General features: G+C 44.2%; 1 protein-coding gene across 1 annotated transcript in view; it reads right to left on the bottom strand.

The window, feature by feature from the left end:
• Positions 1-22,378, bottom strand: part of utrn (utrophin) — a 382,291-nt gene that overhangs the window by 160,912 nt on the left and 199,001 nt on the right. The window contains 10 exon segments of the mRNA XM_055639965.1: positions 1,878-2,013; positions 3,667-3,842; positions 5,752-5,902; positions 8,362-8,534; positions 11,767-11,808; positions 11,810-11,956; positions 13,844-13,861; positions 13,863-14,009; positions 15,380-15,526; positions 20,308-20,469. Coding sequence (XP_055495940.1) covers positions 1,878-2,013; positions 3,667-3,842; positions 5,752-5,902; positions 8,362-8,534; positions 11,767-11,808; positions 11,810-11,956; positions 13,844-13,861; positions 13,863-14,009; positions 15,380-15,526; positions 20,308-20,469 — 1,299 coding nt within the window.

The raw sequence follows: 22,378 nt of genomic DNA on the forward strand, positions 1-22,378 counted from the left end.
TGCTGGCTGAAGATATTTCAACCATGTAGCTGGGCACAGTTCACAACTGTGTGCATTGAGACATTTCTCTTTGTCACAATACTAAATGGTCAACTGCTTATTAGACAATTTACAATAGGTGCAGCAGTAGGCCATTCGGCCCTTCGAGCCAGCACCGCCATTCAATGTGATCATTGCTGATCATCACCAATCAGTACCCCGTTCCTGCCTTCTCCCCATATCCCCTGACTCTGCTAACATTAAGAGCCCTATCAAACTCTCTCTTGAAAGTATCCAGTGAACCTGCCCCCACCGCCCTCTGTGAGTCTGTGATTGTGATCATTGCGTACATCTAAATGCTCATTTAGAAGAAATATATACCCAGGATTGACACTGTCAAGCTCCTAATTTTATAATATGGAATACATTTATTGCAGCTTTTCCAAGTAATCACTTAACTTCCTTCCAAGCTTCATTTCAGAGATAGACACAAAATGCTGGAGTAACTCAGTGGGTCAGGCAGCATCTCTGGAGAGAAGGAATGGATGACGTTTCGACCTATTCCTTTTCTCCAGAGATGCTGCCTGACCCGCTGAGTTACCACAGCATTTTGTGCCTACCTTCAATGCAAAGCAGCATCTGCAGTTCCTTCCTACTCATTTCAGAGTTCCTCATTGCTTCTCCCAAAGGCAATGCTATCATTCACAAAACACACATTGATAAGTAAACACTGATGATTAATGGCCCTGTCCCACAGTATGAGTTCATTCCAAGAGCTCTCCCGAGTTTGCCCTGATTCGAACTCGGAGATTTACGGTAATGGCCACTCGTCGGTACTCAGGGCTCTCGTGGACATTTTTCAACATGTTGAAAAATCTTCACGAGTCTTCCCGTGCTTACCTGCCGTTAGCGAGTCTTCCCGAGTACCTGCTGTTAGCGTTACGAGCCGCTAAGAGACGTCCCCGAGTCCGACGTACCCGCTACGTTCATTCTCCGTGCTTACCACGAGTTTGATTTTTTTTTTTTAAACTCGGGAGAGCTCTTGGAATAAACTCGTACGGTGGGACAGGGCTTATACCATCCCACTTTGTTTAATATGGTTTAATATTGGTCGGCACCTCAGTTGGCTTAAACCTGCTTTCTCGTCCAAGTTACTGATCAAGATTGTAAGTAGCAGATATGAGCACAAATGTTTGTGATAAATCAATCAGATATTACCTGCAGGTGTAAAAACTACTAATTTATTCATTTTCTATTCATCAAGTAATCAATTCATGATAATGCATTATTTCCACAGGATAAGCTTTAATTTTGACTCATGGCTGCAGCAATTTAATTAGTGATTTGGTTCATAATCTATGTTCTTCTAATCTACAGAATCCCCATTACAATTATTCAGCAAAATTATTGATCATTGTGGAAACACTTCAAAATGAAACCTCAGCCCTCTTTACTCATAGTTAAGTAAGATACTTAATATGAAATCTATCATGGATGTAGAGTGAATTCTGGCTAAAACCACATCATGAAGGTGTGATCGATACAGATAATGTAATTAAGATGCAGGGACTGAATGGAGAGGGGAGCGTCATGAACAATGATTAAGCCTCAGAAGCTACAAATGCACTGAAAATTAAACAGCCTCATCAAATCGATGGCCAACTGAAAAGGGGATGTCCATCTGTGCCAGGACACCGAAACACAAAGGACAACCCCAAAATCAATTCCCTTTGCTCACTAACTTCTCTTCTTATGAGAGGTGCAAAGAGACAGGACATGCCCTTCTTGTTTGGGTAATGTTTTACATATTGAAGAAACGATTATGTCAAAGGAAAAACAAAAGATGCTTCAGAAGTACATATAGTTCATTTAAAATGTGCAAGTTGCAGCATACTTGCCTTTAATTCCTTCAATTCATGCTCTGCTGGTGGAGACTGCACTGCCCTTAAGGAGTTCTGCACCTTGTCTAACCACATACTGAAGTCATCCAGTTGATTCCATAAATCAGAATATTGCTGTCTTTCTCCTTGTAGCCTACACAGATTAAAGCCAATGTTAACACATACAGCAGCGTGGGTCTGTGCCATTCTTGTGCCCATGACATTTACCCACAAAGCACAAATTAGAGAATATGCATTCTTCAGTTCATAAGTCGTAGAATCAGTATTAGGCCGTTTGGCCCACCAAGTCTACTCTGCCATTCAATCATGGCTGATCTATCTTTCCCACTCAACCCCATTCTCCTGCCTTTTCCCCCATAACCCCTGGTACCCGTACTAATCAAGAATCTGTCTTAAAAATACTCAATGGCTTGAAGCAATGATTTCCACAGATTCGCCACACTCCAACTAAAGAAATTCCTCCTCATCGCCTTTTGAAAGGTGCGTCCCTTTACTCAGATGACTCATGTTGAAGCTCAGTTATTGTTTCATATTTCCAATTTACAAGTTCTGCATGCCAAAATGCTAACCACATGATGTTTCAAACTAAAGAAAAGATGTTTTGTCTCGAAATGAAATTAATTAAAGAATAAAACAAGGCTTATATGGCACATATATTGCTCCAATGCACGATGAACTGGTAAGAACTGGTTCAGGGCGGAACGGTGGCAGAGTTGCTGCCTTACAGCGTCGGAGACTCGCGTTCGATCCCGACTACGGGTGCTGTCTGTACAGAGTTTGTACGTTCTCCCCGTGACCCTGTGGGGTTTCTCTGAGATCTTCGATTTCCTCTCACACTCCAAAGACGGCCAGGTTTGTAGGTTAATTGGCTTGGTAAAATTATAAATTATCCCCGGTGTGTGTCGGATAGTGTTAATGTGCGTGGACTCAGCAGGCCGAAGGGCCTGTTTCCGTGCTGTATCTCTAAACTCAACTAAACAAAAATCCAGGATGTGACACAGATGATTGAATAGGTAAACTTGGTGCAAACCCACAGAGACCAAAGAACAAAACTCACCTGAAACATAGAAAATAGGTGCAGGAGGAGGCCATTCGGCCCTTTGAGCCAGCACCGCTATTCATTGTGATCATGGCTGATCGTCCCCAATCAATAACCCAGAGCTGCCAACTCTCACACTTTGAGCGTGAGAATCAGGCCCTCAAGCAAACTCTCACGCCCTCACGCTGATCAGAAATATTTCACGCTCTGTGGTGAGAAATTCTGTGATCAACAAAAATGTCAACTCGGATAAGCTGCATGGTCCGCGGGTGTTGGAGAGCCGGGGCTGAGGGAGGGATGGAAGCAGCGGGCGGATACAGATGCGGGGAGCTGGGGCTGCTGAGTTCGCGCGCTGTCGAGTGTTTGCAGGGCTAGCGAGTCGCTCGCTGCAGCTTCGGCCACACTCCCTTGGGCTTGGTCTCTCGCAATTTCTCACTCCCAACTCTCACCCAATGTTGGCAGCCCTGATAACCCGTGCCTGCCTTCTCCCCATATCCCTTTACTCCACTAGCCCCTAGAACTCTATCTAACTCTCCCTTAAATCCATCCAGTGATTTGGCCTCCACTGCCCCCTGTGGCAGGGAATTCCACAAATTCACAACTCTGGGTGAAAATGTTTTTTCTCATCTCATTCTTAAATGACCTCCCCTTTATTCTAAGAAGCTTCATTTGGGATGTTCTACAACTGAGGCTGGACATCAACCTCTTCAAGAGAAATGCTAGTCATACTTAAGAACATTTCTATACCTTTCATGTCTGTCTTTGACATCCACGGAAATTGCCCGCCAACGTTTATTTAATTTGTAGAGTTTCTCCTGCAGGAGAGCGCCATCTGCTGTTGAAAGATGGCGTATAATATCTGTGCCAGTGACATTCAGTGCCATGTACACAGTCTGATGACTATTCAGACCCTCTTCCAACTCCTGTTAGGAAAATAACATTAGATACAATGCACATCTTGGCTAACTTTCCATATCTATATATTACTAAATCTCTGTTCTTGACCGCTTTTGGCCTTCTCTGCTGCGATTTCCGAGAGAACGCCGCCACCAACGGCCGTCATTTTTGGCCACCTCGCTCAGAGCCCCCCTCCGCTGCATGTGTGCCGAGGATTTTTCCCGTTGATGAATAATGACAGAGATATTAATGTTTTTACAAAATTCCCCATTCTCTCCGCTGCCCCCACTGGCGGCAGGGGGGAGGGAGGGACTATAAAACCAGGAAGTGGTGTGCCTCAATTAATCTCTGCAAGATGAGCTCTGTCAATTAGTCTCTGTTACTCTGAGCTCTGAATGACACTGAACAAATGTCTACAGCACTATGAGTACCCTTAATTTAGTTTGAAAATAAAAATATGGTTAGAGGTAAAAAAGCACTGCCTGCAAATGGTTGTTTGGGTTTGGGTTGAAGTAAAAAGGCACTCTCTCTTCCCCCCCCCCCCCCCCCCTCCTCTCTTCCCCCCCCCCCCCCCCCCCCCTCGTCTTTCAAAGTCGGTCCCAAAAGGCTGAACATGTATAGGGAGAATCACAGGAATGAAGTATGGAGGAGGCGGGGGGGAGAGAGAGAAACCATCTTGCTTGTGTAGTTTAAACAAAAATATTGTATAGGATGTAAATGGAAAACCAGCAGACTCATTGAGGACTCCACATCCAAGTAGAAGATAAGGAAGGTAGAGGCAAAACGCTGGAGTAACTCAGTGGGACAGGCAGCATCTCTGGATAGAAGGAATGGGTGACATTGCGGGTCCAGACCCTTCTTCAGACTGGAACTTCTCGACCAGAGACGTCTTCCTCTCGACCCGAATAGTCACCCATTCCTTCTCTCCAGAGATGTTGCCTGTCCCGAAGAGTGACAAAACACAATAAGTGCAGAAGTAGGCCATTTGGCCCTTTGAGCCAGCACCGCCATTCAATGTGATCATGGCAGATCATCCCCTATCAGTACCCCGTTCCTGCCTTCTCCCCATATCCCCTGACTCCGCTATTTTTAAGAGCCCTATCTAGCTCTTTCTTGAAAGCATCCAGAGGACCTGCCTCTGAGGCAGAGAATTCCACAGGCTCCAGCCTTTTGTTATCTATCTTCGGTGTAAACCAACATCTGCAGTTCCTTCCTACACATAGATGATAAGGAAATTAAGTGAAGAGGGAGGAGTGCAGAGACGGTTAATGGGGAGGAGAAGATAGATTGAGACTTGGTTTATACAGATTTAGAAGATTGAAGGGGGTATAAAACTTACAATTCTTAAGGGGTTGGTAAGAGAGGAAGATTGTTGTGTTGACAAACCCAGGGGCATCCTTTAAAACCGAATGGTTAATCACACCAGTGGTGAAGAAAGTACAGGGTAGGATGCCAGCGCTACATAAACTCATATGGCTGAGGGGGATGGAACTAACTCAATACTGAGTTGGATGATTTGTCATATTGAATCGTGGCTGATCCTTGATCCACTGTGCATGAGCCTCAAGGCATTTTGCAGGGTCATCAAGAAATAAAGTTTATGTTATCAATCAATCAACCTTTATTGTGATCTTGCAAGCAACAGCTGTACAGTGCAAAATGTGAAGACGTTTCCCATGGAATACCGGAGCATCGCACATGAAACTTAAAACAATTCACACATAAAAACACATAATAATCCATTATAAAGTGAGAAACAATGCTTTGCCAAAATGGCAAGTTGTAAAGTCCATCTTAAAGGAGTAAATTGCAGGGTTATTGATCTGGGTCAAACCAGCAAGTCTGCGGTAAACCTGCCATACGCCAAACACAACTAAGAAAGGTTTCTGTTGATTCTTTGAAAGCAGGAACAGAATGAGGGTCCCTCCCACTTACCAGTTGGTGATCTTTCCATTGTTCCAAATCCAGGTTGCTGGTTTGGCCTCCAGCATGTGCCAGTAACTTCTCAGCTTCCACCACCCACTGATTCAAGTCTTTCAAGTCACAGTGAAACTGCCGCCACTCTTCCACAGCCTTATCAAAGCAGCTGCCGAGAAGACAGAATATTCAATCCCAGCACTATATTTCTTTAAGTCATACTCTTCAGGCAAACTCTTTAGCCACCTGACATATCTATCAGCACTATTTCAGATAAACTAATATTTGCCACTGCTTCACGGACCACAGGGAATTAGTCTGCTTAACTTATGGAAACCCAAACATGCATTTGTACTCATCAAAGGCCCATCAGATTCATCAAATGCTTAACACTCATTTACATTCATCAATTACAGGAGTAGAATTAGGCCATTCGGCCCATTGAGTCTATTCCGCCATTCAATCATGGCTGATCTCTGCCCCCTAATCCCATTTTCCTGCCTTCTCTCCATAACCTTTGACACCTGTCCTTAATCAAGAATGTATCTATCTCTGCCTTAAATATATCCACTGACTTGACCTCCACAGCCCTCTGTGGCAATGAGTCCCACAGATTCACTACCCTCTGACTAAAGAAGTTCCTCCTCTCCTCCTTTCTAAAAGAGCACCCTTTAATTCTGAGGCTATGACCTCTGGTCCTAGACTCTCCCACCAGTGGAAACATCCTCTCCACATCCACTCTATCTATGCCTTCCACTATTCTGTGAGTTTCAATGGGGTCACCCCTCAACCTTCTAAACTCCAGCGAGCAGCGGCCCAGTGCTACCAAGTGCTCATCGTATGCTAATCTCATATCAGGCCAAAGTAGAATGACCACATTTATTTGGGTACCTCTTCATGGTGGAAAGCCAAAATGAGCGCAGAGGTCACTGGAATAGATAATAGACAATAGGTGCAGGAGTAGGCCATTCGGCCCTTCGAGCCAGCACCGCACTCAATGTGATCATGGCTGATCATCCACAATCAGTGCCCCGTTCCTGCCTTCTCCCCATATCCCTTGACTCCACTATTTTTAAGTGCTCTATCTAACTCTCTCTTGAAAGCATCCAGAGAACCGGCCTCCACCACCTTCTGAGGCAGAAAATTCCAGACTCATTGCTGCGTGTGGAAAAAGAGCTGTCCTAGATTTGAGGCAGAGCCAATTTTAAGGACGGAATTGAGATAGAAAGCTGCCCTAAGTTACTTGTACAAACAGTGCAAGGTGGAAGAAGCTGCATATTATACTCCATATATGGAATTTGCTTCTGTGGACTTCATTGCAAAAGCTAAATATAAAATTCTATAATTCTATCAAACAAAATCCAAAGCAATGCAATTCACATGCCTTACAATGTCAATCAATTGATTTGGAGAAGGTGCTGAAGAGGTTTACCAGATTGCTGTATGGATTGGACTGTTTAGTTTAGAGATACAGCACGGAAACAGGCCCTTCGGCCCACAACGACCAGCGATCGCTGCGCATTAACACTATCCTACATTAGGGACAATTTTTGTACATATATACCGAGCCAATTAACCTACAAACCTGTGTGCCTTTGGGGTGTGGGAGGAAACTGAAATTCTCGGAGAAAACCCACGCAGGTCACGGGGAGAAAGTACAAACTCCATAGCCAGGATCAAACCCGGGTATCTGTAAGTGCTGTAAGGCAACAATATGGCTGTGCCTACCGCCCGGGATTATTTATACGAAGAGGTTGGATAAACTTGAATTGATTTTTTTCTGAGGTATATTTAGGGGAGACAAACTTGATATGCAGGTAATGGGGGGGGGGATATGAATCATGTGCAGGCTGAAGGGATTTAATTTGGCAATATGTTCGACATAGACATTAAAGGCCTGTCCTGCCCAATATTGCAATTCAGTTATGGTAACCTTTGCTGTGCAGAGAGGAACTGCAGATACTTGTTCAAACCTAAGACAGACGCAAAAGGGTGGAATAACTCAGTGGGACAGGCAGCATCTCTGGAGAAAAGGAACACACGAGGTTTCGGATCGAGACCCTTCTTCAGACCAAAGTCCACGTTGTATCTCTAAACTAGACATGATTTTCTGTCAGTAATGGAGGAAAACTAAGACATCAAGACGCCGTAGCAGTGACTGCGGAGACCTCAATAGGCCCCGACCACGGGTGAACATGGAGGAAGTGGACTGAACTTTGCTGTCTTCCCTCACAGTGGGAAACGTTGATCCCGCTGTGGGGGGATGTTTTTTTTATGTTTAATGTTAAATTCTATAATGTTGTGTTTATTTTATTGGTGTCCTGCAACGGCAATTCAAATTTCACTGCACCAATTGGTGTATGTGACAATAAATGACCTTTGTCCTTTGATGTGCAATAATGTAAATTTTCCCAAGCACAACTGCTGTAGCCCACATTAAGAGACTTTGACATGGTGTTAGATTGGGAACAATCAGATTTGACTTTGTCTCCACATCAGGAGTCCAAACCTTTGGAAAATCTATCAGCACTGTTCGCAAGTGAAGAAAATGAAGTAATTGTTATTCTTAATTAAAAATTTTCCACCGCAGAAATAATTCTGCTGAACCCATGCCAGCAGATTTGTTACCTTTTGCGATCATTGTGCATTCTGTTCACTCTGTCCCATTCTGCGTGGAGCTGTGTCAGCGTATCACCAATTTGTATGACCTCCGCGGCAGAAGCTTCAAGGAAGGCATCAGGCTGATTCTCGTGTATATCCTCAATTTGCTCTCCGAGTTTCTCAAGAGTGTCTGTTATTTGCTGCGAGAAATACCAGAAATCAGTTAACCCAAGTCTGAATAAAAGGTCGCGACGCGAAACGTTACCATGTAAACATTGGGCAAATATAATGGAACCAAGATTTAATATGAACCTGAGGGGCAACATTTTCACTCAGTGATGAGAATATGGATAAGCTGCCAGAGGAAGTAGTTGAGGTTGATATTATAACACAAACAAAAGGCACTTGAACAGGTACATGGATAGGAACGGTTTAGAGGGATATGGGTCACATGTGATTATGGCCAGCATGGACAAGTTGAGCCGAATGGCCTGTTTCCTTGCTGCACGACCATACGACTTTGAATACAAAATGAAATAAAAATGCCAGATCATTTGATAGGAAAGAACAGGTTTGTAGGCTAATTGGCTTGGTGTGTGTAGGATGGTGTTAATGTGCGGGGATCGCTGGTTGGTGCTGACTCGGTGGGCCAATGAGCCCGTTTCCACACTGTATCCCTAAACGGGCGGCATGGTGGCGAGAGGTAAAGTTGCCGCCTTACAGCGCCAGAGACCCGGGTTCGATCCCGACTATGGGCGCCTGTCTGTGTGGAATGTGTACGTTCTCCCCGTGACCTGCGTGGTTTTCTCAGGGATCTCCAGTTTCCTCCCACCCTCCAAAGACAGACAGGTTTTTCGGCTAATTGGCTGGGTAGAATTATAACTTGTCCCTAGTGTATGTGGGATAGTGTTACTGTGCGGGGGTCGCCGCTTGTCACGGACTCAGTGGGCCAAAGGGCCTGTTTCCATGCTGTACCTCTAAACTAATGGAGGAAATAGAAGAGACTCTTAACAACTTCTTGTGTATGTCTGCTCAGTTGAAGACATTGAAGGTATCACATCGACATGGAAGGAAAAGGAGTAACTAGAATAAAACGATGAGACTCAACAAGACGACTTTGAACCCAGTATAACAACTGGGGTGGGGGACGGAGAGAGAGATAGAGAGAGAGGATGCAAGGGTTACATGAAGTCCGAGAAATCAAGATTCATACCGCTGGCTTTTAAGCTGCACAAGCTGTTCCAAGTTTCAAAATCGTCTTGCTGAGTTTCATTGTCTGCAACTCGTTTTCACCTAAGCCCTCAGTTAACAATGGCCTGTTTCCTTTATCATCATTAATTTTTGGAATATCTTTCATTCATATCACCATCTATGTCTCTCATTTCCCTTTCCCCTGACTCAGTCTGAAGCAGGGTCTCACCTATTCTTTTTCTTCAGAGATGATGTCTGACCCGCTGAGTTACTCCTGCTTTTTGTGCCAATACTTGATTGGTTGGGGAGAGGTTTGGCAGATTGTGATCCAACATCATTCCTAATTAGACTTCTTATTCGCAAGCCGTTTTGCCATGCACTTGCTCCACTGAGACCTGCTGACGCTCCTGGTCGCCAATCATTTTAAGTCCCCTTCCCATATCGACCTTTCTGTCCATGACCTATTCCATTCCAGAGTGAGATCACACACACACGCAAACTGGGAGAACAACTCATTATCCACTCGGGTAGCTTGCAACCCATTGAATGATCCAATTTCATGTACTTGTCCCCCACATCGCCTCTCTTCACCTGCCACACACACATTTCTCCCACAACCTCCTCCTTTCCCCTGCAGTGTATGGTCATCTCCCATTCCCAGCCCCCACATTTCCCATTTATCCCCCAAATCCCCCCCCCCCCCCCCCATCCCCATCCCATATTCCTTCTGGCTTTACATTTCTCCTCCTTTATGTTCCTTATCCGACACCTTTTTGTCTTCTTTTCACCTCTATAAGCCCTGTCCCACGGTACGAGTTTATTCCAAGAGCTCTCCCGAGTTTAAAAAAAAAAATCAAACTCGTGGTAAGCACGGAGAATGAACGTAGTGGGTACGTCGGAGCTCGGGGACGTCTCTTAGCGGCTCGCTACGCTAACGGCAGGTACTCGGGAAGACTCGCTAACTGCAGGTAAGCACGGGAAGACTCGTGAAGATTTTTCGACATGATGAAAAATGTCCACGAGAGCCCCGAGTACCGACGAGTGGCCATTACCGTAAATCTCCGAGTTTGAATCAGGGCAAACTCGGGAGAGCTCTTGGAATGAACTCGTACCGTGGGACAGGGCTTTTACTTTGTCACTTACGTAACCCACCTGCTAAATAACACACTCGCCCATATACACCTGTTTCACATGCCAGGCTCTGCTCTCCCCCCCCTTTCATTTCCAGCTTTCTTCCCCCTCCATCAGTCTCAAGAGGTGTCCCGATCCGAAACATCATTGTCCATTCCCTCCACAGATGCTGCCTGACCAGCTGAGTTCCTCCAGCCTGTCTCATTTTTTGCTCGACATTTCAGCAACTGCAATTTCCTGTGTGTCCATTCGACTGTTTAATTTCGCTATCCAAAGTTCTACTTTTGTCAAATGAGATCAGAGCATCAAAGAAGAAGAACCAAGGACACGGATTTCCGGCATGTCTTACTTGGTTGTGTCGTAGGTGGAGCTAGACACAAAATGCTGGAGTAACTCAGCAGGACGGGCAGCATCTCTGGAGAGAAGGAATGGGTGATGTTTCTGTCACCTCATGGTGCTTTAGAGGCACGGGAGAGGGGTCATTAGATGCCCAAGGGTATATTGTAGTTTAATTATCACGTGCCTCTGTTGATACAGAAAAACAGATAATCCAGAAAGGCTCTGGAACCAAGGATGCCAAAAGGATCAGTGTTCAACCTGTAGATTATTTGTATGTATTTCCTGTTATACAAAGAAGATACAAGTCTTTACTGTTAGTAGACAAAAAATGCTGGAGAAACTCGGCAGCATCTATGGAGAGAAGGAATAGGCGACCTTTCGGGTTGAGACCCTTCTTCAGACTGATGTCTGGGAGGGGGGGGGGGAGAAAGAAAGGAAGAGGCGGAGACAGTAGGCTTTGTGGGAGATCTGGGAAGGGGGAAGGGATGGAGAGAGAGAGGGAAAACAAGGGTTACTTGAAGTTAGAGAAGTCAATGTTCATACCGCTGGTGTGTCAATTACCCAAACAAAATATGAGGTGCTGTTCCTTTTTTTTTGCATATCTTTCATTCATTTGTTCTATAGCTCTCATTTCCTTGCCCCTGACTCTCAGTCTGAAAAGGGTCTCGACCCAAAACATCCTATTCGTTTTCTCCACAGATGCTGTCTGACCCCCTGAGTTACTCCAGCTTTGTGTCAAGGGCAAACATTACCTTTCCAGATCTAACGCACCTTTAGGGAGTCTTCCTGGCTTGAAAAGTCCTCGTATTTTCCCATTGTTTAATTCTGGTGCATTGAGGAGTAGCTCAACGTCTGCCAGAGCCAACAGAGCCTTGTTAATATCCAGAATATAATCTGATGGGAAATACTGTGTCATCATCCCTTCACTTGTGGTGCAATGGTCAGCAATAACTCGGTCCTCCTGAGGAGAGAGGCGACAGTGCAACATTTATTTCATAGTAACAATAGTTAGAGAAACATAGAAAATAGGTGCAGGAGGCGGCTATTCGGCTTTTTGAGCCAGCACCGCCATTCAAGGTGATCGTGCCTGATCATCCCCTATCATTGACCCGTGCCTGCCTTCTCCCCATATCCCTTGACTCCACTAGCCCCTAGAGCTCTATTTAACTCTCTCTTAAATCCATCCAGTGACTTGGCCTCCACTGCCCTCTGTTCACGAGATTGATCCCTGGGATGGCGGGACTGTCATATGAGGAAAGATTGAAAAAACTTGGCTTGTATTCACTAGAGTTTAGAAGGATGAGGGGGTCTCTTATAGAAACATATAAAATTAAAAAAGGAATGGACAAGCTAGATGCAGGAAAAAATCTCCCAATGATGGGCAGGTCCAGAACCAGGGGCCACAGTCTTAGGATATAGGGGAGGCCATTTAAGACTGAGGTGAGAAAAAACGTTTTCACCCAGAGAGTTGTGAATTTGTGAAATTCCCTGCCACAAGAGGGCAGTGGAGGCCAAATCACTGGATGGATTTAAGAGAGAGTTAGATAAAGGTCTAGGGGAAGTTGAATCAAGGGATATGGGGAGAAGGCAGGCACAGGTTATTGATTGGGGACGGTCAGCCATGATCACAATGAATGGCGGTGCTGGCTCGAAGGGCTGAATGGCTTCCTCCTGAACCTATTTTCTATGTTTCTATGTAACATCCCGACCCAAAACGTTGCCTGTCCATGTTGTCCGGAGATGCTGCCTGTGGTTTTTTATTTTACACTGATGTCTTATTTTTTGTACTTTTCTTTATTTCAGAAATGTATGTGCCATTTATATATCATTTATTGTGTGATGGTTTTTATAAGTGCCTGTAAAGCTAATGAAGACAAGACTTTTAATTCTAGCTGTACCTCTTGTCAGTATAACAATAAGTCTACTTGCCCTGCCCCTTTTAAAATCTACCCAGCAAACCTCATACAATTTCCTTCCAATTCATGTTTTTCGAAATAGAATAAAGTGGTGGAATAACTCAGTAGGCCAAGCAACATCTTTGGAGAATCGTCATTTTGGGTCAAAGCAGCAGTTCCTGCTCATACCACAGGGGGTGTATGCTGCCCAAGCAAAATATGAGGTGCAGTTCCTCCAATTTACACTGGGCCTCACTCAGACTATCCGATTATCTCCCTGATTAAATTTTATCTCTGTCTGCTTCGTTGTCACCTTCTCCTAGCTAACAATGATCTATTCTACTTTTTCCTAGAGCATCATCTCCTTTGATGGTTACACAAAAAAGCTGGAGAAACTCAGCGGGTGCAGCAGCATCTATGGAGCAAAGGAAATAGGCAACGTTTCGGGCCGAAACCCTTCTCCTTTGATGGCTCGTTTTCACACCCTACCCTCCCTTAACTGTGTCTCCCTCTCAGCCGACTCTTAGTGTGAAGAAGGGTCTCGACCCGAAACGTCACCCATTCCTTCTCTCCAGAGATGCTGCCTGTCCTGCTGAGTTACTCCAGCATTTTGTGTCTATCTTTGGCGTAAACCAATCTGCAGTTCCTTCCCACACACTTGCCTCCTTTTGTCTCTGATACTGCCTGACCTGCTGAGTTACTCCAGAACTTGTGTCCTTTTCTGTAAACCAGGATCGGCAGTTCCTTGTGCATATTCTTCACCGAAATAACCTTGACCTCTGGCTGTTCACCTTGCCGCTCATATTACATTATGACATTATATTTTAAGCTAAACAGTGAAATTCCTCGGATAAACTTGAGACAATTGTTAGTATCGTTGGCTGTACGCAATAACAAATGAACTCCTACTCTCTACTTTGTTAGATTTTATAAATTATAAGCCCATAACCTACGTGTACTGGCTGGTAAGAACGAAAGCCGGGCCTCGATTTGTTGCCAGCGCTCATCCATACTGACGTTATCCTTTCCTGGGATGGTACAATATAATCCCAGACTATGGCCCTTCATTTTTAAGGCAAGAAAGTCCTCCCTTCGCTGCTCCATTTCTTGGATTAATTCCTGGAAAGGAAAAACACATTTAGAGACATTGTTACCAGATTCAATTTGTATATAAAAATGCCGGCCATTCCTACTTAGCAGATATGCCACCTGTCCCGCTGAGTTACTCCAGCATTTTGTGTCTATCTTCTATTCGTATTTAGTTTATAGCTTCGATACAGCGCGGAAACAGGCCCTTCGGCCCACCGTCCAGCAATCCCTGCACATTAATACTATCCTACACAAGGGACAATATTTGTTTACATTTCTACCAAGCCAATTAACCTACAAATCTCTATGTCTTTGGAGTGTGGGAGGAAACCAAAGTTCTGGGAGAAAACCCATGCGGTAACGGGCAGAAGGTACAAACTCCATACAGACAGCACCCGTAGTCAGGATCGAACCCGCGTCTCCGGCGCTTATAAATGCTGTCAGACAGCAACTCCACCACTGCCCCACCACTTTTTCACATCTACGTTATTCGGTATGTGCACATTATTTCATACAACATATAGCAGCTTCAGTCTCAGTTATAGACATCCCTGCCAGTTGCCAATTTCCCTCCAAAGACTCTTTAGAGATCTTTTGCAAATTCACTCCTTCCAATCCAATCATTCATTGTAACTTTCTCATCCAACATTATGAATGCTAGTTGATTGAGAGAAGAGCGATCAGCATTCCCATGCTTTTAGCCCTCCAAGTGCCATTAACACTCCAATGGGGCATGTGAGAATGGGACGGAAATGAGAGATCTGCTACATTATTAAGTGTGTTGACGAGCAGTTTATGTGACATGTGCCGGTTGCAACGAGAGGAAATTTAAATTCCTGTGCAAGCCTATCTTGCATAGAGTCAAAGAGTCATAGAGTTGAAACAGACCCTTTAGCCCAACATGCCCACACCGACCAATATGTCCCATCTACACTCGTACAACCTGCCTGTGTTTGGTCCACAAAAATGCTGGAGAAACTCAGCGGGTGCAGCAGCATCTATGGAGCGAAGGAAATAGGCAACGTTTCAGACTATTTCCTTCGGTCTGAAGAAGGGTTTTGGCCCGAAACGTTGCCTATTTCCTTCGCTCCATAGATGCTGCTGCACTCGCTGAGTTTCTCCATCATTTTTGTCAACCTTCGATTTTCCAGCATCTGCAGTTCCTTCTTAGTTTGGTCCATATCCCTCCAAACCTGTCTAATGCATGTTTGAGTCTAATTGTTTTTTAAACGTTGTAATACTCCCAGCTTCAACAACCTCCTCTGACAGCTCGTTCCATACACCCACCACCCTTTGTGTGAAAAAGTTACCCCTCCGATTCCTAATAAATATAATTTTTAAGTATAAATATTAAGAAACCACAATGAACGAAACAAAAGTCCTTTTGTTAACTTAAGTACCTTAAATTGTTCATCTTCTGAGCCACAATCCACCAGTTTTTGTTCAATGTCATCCAAGTATTCCAGAAATTCACTTTCCTCTCTTTTATACTGGTGCCACCCAGCTGGATGCTCTCCTCGTTGCTCTTTCTGGGTCAACCTTGCTTCCTTATGGGAGGAATACAAATATCATTTTTAGTATTCTGTGCGCTTCTGGTTGACCCATTGCAGGAAGAATGTGGAAGCTTTGAAACGAGTGAGGAGGAGGCTTACAGAATGACGCCTAGATTATGGGTACTTAGCTACAGGGAGAGGTCGGATAAACTTAGATCGTTTTCTCTGGAACACTGTCAACCCTTACTAAAATACAAATAGAGCATCTACTGCCCCACCCACACCAATCCATTTAATTACCTCCTTAAAAACTCAATCAAATTAGTGAGAAGGAATTCCCCCTGCACAAAGTTCATGCCTTTCCCAAATTCCCACTGCCCTTTACAATTCCCCCCCAATAATATCCTTGTCCTCAGAGAATATGCTTTTACACTGGCAAAGAATCAAAGTTGACTAAAAATTAATGACTGCATTAATCGCGTCAGATTTTTAAGATTCAAATTGAGAGGCAAGCACTAAACGCATTTCTGAATCCATCTTAAACACTTCTGGGCACCATGTTATAGGAAAGATGTTGTCAAGCTGGAAAAGGGGAGAAGATTTACGAGGATGTTGTCAGGACACAAGGGCCTGAGGTCTAGGGAGAGGTTGAGCAGGCGAATACTCTATTCCATGGAGAGCTGGAGGATGAGGGGTGATCTTACTGAAGTGTGCAAAATCGTTAAAGGGTTAGATCAGATAGACGCACAGAATCTCATGCTGAGTAGGGAAATCGAGAATCTGAGGTGATGAGGAGGAAAAGATTTGATAGAAACCTGGGGGGTAACCTTTTTTTTGACACAAATGAACTGCCAAAGGAGGTAGTTGAGGCAGGTATTATCGCAACCTTTAAGAAACAATTAGGTAGGTAAATGGATAGGATAGGTTTGGAGGGAGATGGGCCAAATGGAGGCAGGTGGGACTAGTGCAGATGGAACAAGTTGCTCAGGGAGAGCAAGTTGGGTTGATGGGCCTGTTTCCACGCTGTTTGACTATGACTTATTAATTCCATTTTAAACATTACACCACTTCATGATTGCAAAAGATCACCAGACAAAAACGGATTGATTGAAAATGATGGAAGTTTTCAACAAAACCTCTGTTAAAAAGCTTGCCTGACACATCACGTTTAGGCAAGGCAAGGCAAGGCAACTTTATTTATATAGCACATTTCATACATGAGGCAGACTCAAAAGTGTTTCGCATAAAACATGTCATACAATAAAATGAAATAATAAAATGAAATAAAATAGAATTAAAAGAAAATAAAAGCAAAGTTAAAAATGCATTATAAAAAGTGCAAAAGTTAAGAGTGCAATGTAGTTAAGATTTAGCTGAAAGCTAAAGTAAACATAAAAGTTTTCAGTCTTGTTTTAAAAGTGGTCAAAGTTGAGGCAAGTCTTAAATCTTCAGGAAGTTTATTCCAGCTATTTGTTGCATAGTAACTAAATTCTGCTTTCCCATGTTTTGTATTTACTCTGGGAATCACTAACAGATTGGTCTCAGAAGCATGTCAGTGATATACTTTGGCCCTAAACCATGTAGTGATTTATAGGTGAGCAGCAGGATTTTGAAATCAATTCTCTGACATACAGGGAGCCAATGTAAGGATTTAAGAATTGGTGTAATGTGTTCAAATTTTTTGGTCTTTGTTAGAACTCTAGCAACAGCGTTCTGAACAAGCTGTAGCTGCCTGACAGTTTTTTTCGGAAGACCTGCAAGGAGACCGTTACAATAATCTAGCCTACTAGTAATAAAGGCATGTACAAGTTTTTCTAAGTCTTGAGCTGACATGAATCCTGTTAATCGTGCTACGTTTTTGAGGTGATAGTAGGCCGATTTTGTTACTGATTTGATGTGACTGTCGAAATGTAAATCTGAATCCATAATAACCCTGAGATTTCTGGCTTTGTTTGAAGTTTTCAGGGACAGAGTTTAATAGACAATAGACAATGGGTGCAGGAGTAGGCCATTCTGCCCTTCGAGCCAGCACCGCCATTCAATGTGATCATGGCTGATCATCCCCAATCAGTACCCCGTTCCTGCCTTATCCCCATATCCCCTGACTCCGCTATTTTTAAGAGCCCTATCTAGCTCTCTCTTGAAAGTATCCAGAGAACCTGCCTCAATGCCCTTTGAGGAAGAGACTTCCACAGACTCACCGCTCTCTGTGAGAAAAAGTATTTCCTTGTCTCCTTTCTAAATGGCTAACCCCTTATTCTTAAACTGTGGCCCCTGGTTCTGGACTCCCCCAACATCTGGAACATATTTCCTGCCTCTAGCGTGTCCAAGCCCTTAACAATCTTATATGTTTCAATGAGATCGCCCTCTCATCCTTCCAAACTCCAGAGTGCACAAGCCCAGCCGCTCCATTCTCTCAGCACAAGACAGTCCCGCCATCCCGGGAATTAACCTTGTAAACCTACGCTGCACTCCCTCAATAGCAAGAATTTAAACTTTGCTCCTCTCACCTCAAAGCTATGCCATCCAAAATTAGATATTTCCATCCTGGGAAATACAGTAGGTCTGACTGTCTGACTTATCTCTGCCTCCCATACATGGTAGAAAGAAGAAAACCCAATGCTTCAACACCTTCTGTTTTGCTGTCAAAACATCTTCTAGCATAAGCTATAATCAAATGCCAATATCAAAATACTTTAGCCTAGTACAAAAGAATGGGTCGACTGGGCTTATATTCACTGGAATTTAGAAGGATGAGAGGGTATCTTACAGAAACATAAAATTATTAAAGGATTGGACAGGCTAGATGCAGGATAAATGTTCCCCATGTTGGGGGAGTCCAGAACCTGGGGTCACAGTTGAAGAATAAGGGGAAGGCCATTTAAGACTGAGATGAGGAAAAACGTTTTCACCCAGAGAGTTATGAATCTGTGGAATTCACTGCCACAGAAGGCAATGGTAGCCAATTCACTGGATGTTTTCAAGGGAGAGTTCGATTCAGCTCTTAGGGCTAATAGAATCAAGGGATATGGGGAGAAAGCAGGAACAGTGTCCTGATTCTGGATGATGTCATCAGAATCCGTTTATTGTCATTTAAACATAGGTTCAAACAAAATTATGTTTAAATTGTCATTTCAACATAGGTTCAAACGAAAGTCATGATCAAGACAGGGAATAGCGGTGTTGGCTCAAGGAGCCGAAAGGCCTACTCCTGCATATATAGTCTATGTTTCCAAGCCGAAGCTTCAAGTCAAGACTGAATCATTAATACTTTGATGATCCTCATCATAAATATCCACGTCATGGTAAATTCTACAGCTTCCAACAATGGTAGCTCATTATCTTTTCAAGCTAGTTGTAGGGTTGCTTGATGCAATGTGCATGAAGGGATGGCAAAACTATCTGCCTTGGTGAGGTATATTCCAAGATTCAAACCAGCTGCTGCAATTAGGAATGATGTTGGGTCACAATCTGCCAAATCTCTCTCCAACACCAATCAAGTATAGACACAAAAAGCTAGAGTAACTCAGCGGGTCAGGCAGCCTCTCTGTAGAAAAGGAACGTTCTTTAATTCTGAGCCTATGACCTCTAGTCCTAGACTCTCCCATTCGTGACAACATCCTCTCCACATCCACCCACATCTCACCTTCCAGAGCCACCTACCAAGTGGAAGCCTATCAAATGCCTTGCTGAAGTCCAAAGAGACATAGAGGGCTTTGCTCTCATCATCCTTTTTTGGTTACTTCTCCAAAAAACGCAATCGGGTTCATCGTACACAATGTCCCACGTACAAAACCATACTAGCTATCCTTAATCAAGCCATGTCCATCCAAATACATATATATTTTACCCCTCGGAATACTCTTCAGTAACTTTCTACCACAGATGTAGCTGCTCTGCGATACCATGTCTTCTTTGTGTTGGTGTTCCATTAGCTAATAAATGCCCCACCTTCACTTGAAAAACATCTCTTTTCAATCAAAACTACCTTTCTCCCCACCCTTCAGCGATTTTTCAAAAATACCTGTTCTCCAACTCTCTGCTTGACTTGAAGGTCAAAAATCTCCCAGTTCTGCACCTTTCTCTGTCTTTTATTGCCTGTTGTGTCTCATCCACAGCCAATTTAACAGCTTTTTAAAAATTACTTTAGAGATACAGCACGGAAACGGGCCCATCTCCCCACCGAGTCTGCGCCGACCAGCGATCCCCGCACATTAACACTATCCAACACACACTAGGGACAATTTACACATCCACCAAGCCAATTAACCTACAAACCTGTACGTCTTTGGAGTGTGGGAGGAAACCAAAGATTTCAGAGAAAACCCACGCGGTCACGGCGAGAACGTGCACACTCCGTACAGACAGCACCCGTAGTGGGGATCGAACCCGGGTCTCTGGCCCTGCAATGGGCCTGTCCCACTCGGTGATTTTTTTGGGCAACTGCCGGCGACTGTCATAGTCGTAAGCAGGTCGCCGAGAAACCGGCGACAACCTACGACATCCTGGCGACAACCTACGCTCATTGGCGTCAAACCCACTGTCTCCGAATATTTTTCAACATGCTAAAAATATAGCTGCAACCAGAAAGATGTGAGGACTTTGAGCAACTGAGGAGACTACTCCCGGCGAACATTTGGCGACAAACTGGTCGCCTGTAGTTGCCTAAAAAATCGCCTAAGTGGGACAGGCAACTCTACCAGTGCCCCACTGTGACAGTCCTACTTCTTTTCAAATGTCCCACCTTCGCTTGAAAAAAAGTAATGGTTTCTTTGGAAGCCAGTCAGGATTATTCACTTGGAGATTACTCTAGTTTACCTTTCAGACCACCTCACCTTGATGTGCTGAGAAACACTCTCCACGTTACGGTTTAGTTCAACGAGTTTTGGCTCCACCACTTCCCGGCACGAAGGACCATTATTGTTCATGAGTAAAATAGCTTGGTCGTGTACATCGTCAACTTGCAAGGTGATTCCGTCCAGTTCAGACTGAAAACACTGCAAAGTAGTCCAATGATTATTCTGTGCTGATCTTTGCAGAGGCTCGACATAAGTGCAAATAATTCACGATGAACAAAGCATGCACACAATGCTTATTAATCACCACTGCAGTAATTATAAGATCTACCAAATCACATCAAATGATATATTCAATTGCATTAATATCCACACAAGGAAGGTTGTAGATTTTAATAAAGTGCTACTGAAGAATTATCCTAGTCCATAACTCCCTGAAAGTGGCAACATCGGTAAGTTGAGGGGCAAAGAAGGCCTGCCTTCATTGGTCAGGGCGTTGAGTATTACCGTCAGAAAGTCATGATGCATCTTTGTAGGACTTTGGATAGGCTGCGTTTGGAGTAGTGCGTGCATCACAAGGAGGATGTGGAGGCTCTGGATACAATCAACAATACAGGAGATGTGCAGGAAGATTGGAGGGTGACAAATGTAGTGCCTCTACTCAGGAAGGGCAGCAGGGAAAAGACTGGGAACTATAGGTCAGTGAGCTTAACATCTAGAGTCGGAAAGTTACCCGAGAGTATTCGAGAGATAGGGTATACATGCATTTCGATGGATAAGGGCTGATTAGGGATAGTCCGCATGGGTTTGTACGTGGGAGGTCGTGTCTCATGAATCTGATTGATTTTTTTGAATATGTGACCAAAAAGGTTGAGGGCAGAGCTGTAGATGTTGTATTTATGGACTTCAGCAAAGCATTCAACAGGTTCCGTTTGGTAGGCGGCTCTGGAAGGTTAGATCACTTGGGATCCACGGAGAGATAGTTGAATGGATAGAACATTGGCTTCATGGTGATGGTGGAAGGTTGCTTTTTTGACTCGAGGCCTGTGACTGGTGGTGTGCCTCAGAGTCTGTCATCTATATCAGTGATTTGGATGAGAACGTACATGGCAAGATTAGCAAGTTTGCAGATGATACAAAAATGGGCTGTATTGCAGATAGTGAAGATGAATGTGGCCAGGACTAGAGGGTGTGAGCTACAGGGAGAGGTTGAGCAGGCTGGGACTCTATTCCTTGGAACCCAGGAGAATGAGGGGTGATCTTATACAGGTGTTTAGAATCATGAGATGAGTAGATCGGGTAGATGCACAGAGTCTCTTGCCCAGAGTTGGGAAAATGAGAACCAGAGGACATAGGTCTAAGGTGAAGGGGGAAAGATTTTATTAGGCATCCGAGGGGTAGCTTTTTCACACAAAGGGTGGTGGGTGTACGGTGCAAGCTGCCAGAGGAGGTAGTTGAAGCAGGGACTTCTGCATCATTTAAGAAACAATTAACAACAGGTACATGGATAGGACAGGTTTAGAGGGATATGGACCAAACGCAGGTGGGTAGGTGGGACATGTTGGTTGGTGAGGGCAAGTTGGTCTGAAGGGCCTAGTTTCATCGCTGAATGACTATGACACCGTGCAGAAGAGGTTTATCAAAATGATGTCGAGATTAGAGGGCATTAGCTACAGGTGGAGACTTTAGAGATACAGCGTGGAAACAGACACTTCAGCCCATCGAGTGTCGCGCCAACCAGCGATCACCCCGTACACTTGCACTATCCTACACACTGGGGGCAATTTTACAATGGTACTGAATCCAATTAACCTACAAATCTTATAGAAACGTACAAAATTCTTAAGGGGTTGGACAGGCTAGATGCAGGAAGATTGTTCCCGATGTCGGGGACGTCCAGAACAAGGGGTCATAGTTTAAGGATAAGGGAGAAATCTTTTAGGACCGAGATGAGGAAAACATTTTTTCATACAGAGTGGTGAATCTCTGGAATTCTCTGCCACAGAAGGTAGTTGAGGCCAGTTCATTGGCTATATTTAAGAGGGAGTTAGATGTGGCCCTTGTGGCTAAAGGGATCGGGGGTATGGAGAGAAGGCAGGTACGGGATACC

This window comes from Leucoraja erinacea, chromosome 8 (assembly GCF_028641065.1).
Source record: "Leucoraja erinacea ecotype New England chromosome 8, Leri_hhj_1, whole genome shotgun sequence".
NCBI classification, from domain to species: Eukaryota; Metazoa; Chordata; class Chondrichthyes; order Rajiformes; family Rajidae; genus Leucoraja; species Leucoraja erinaceus.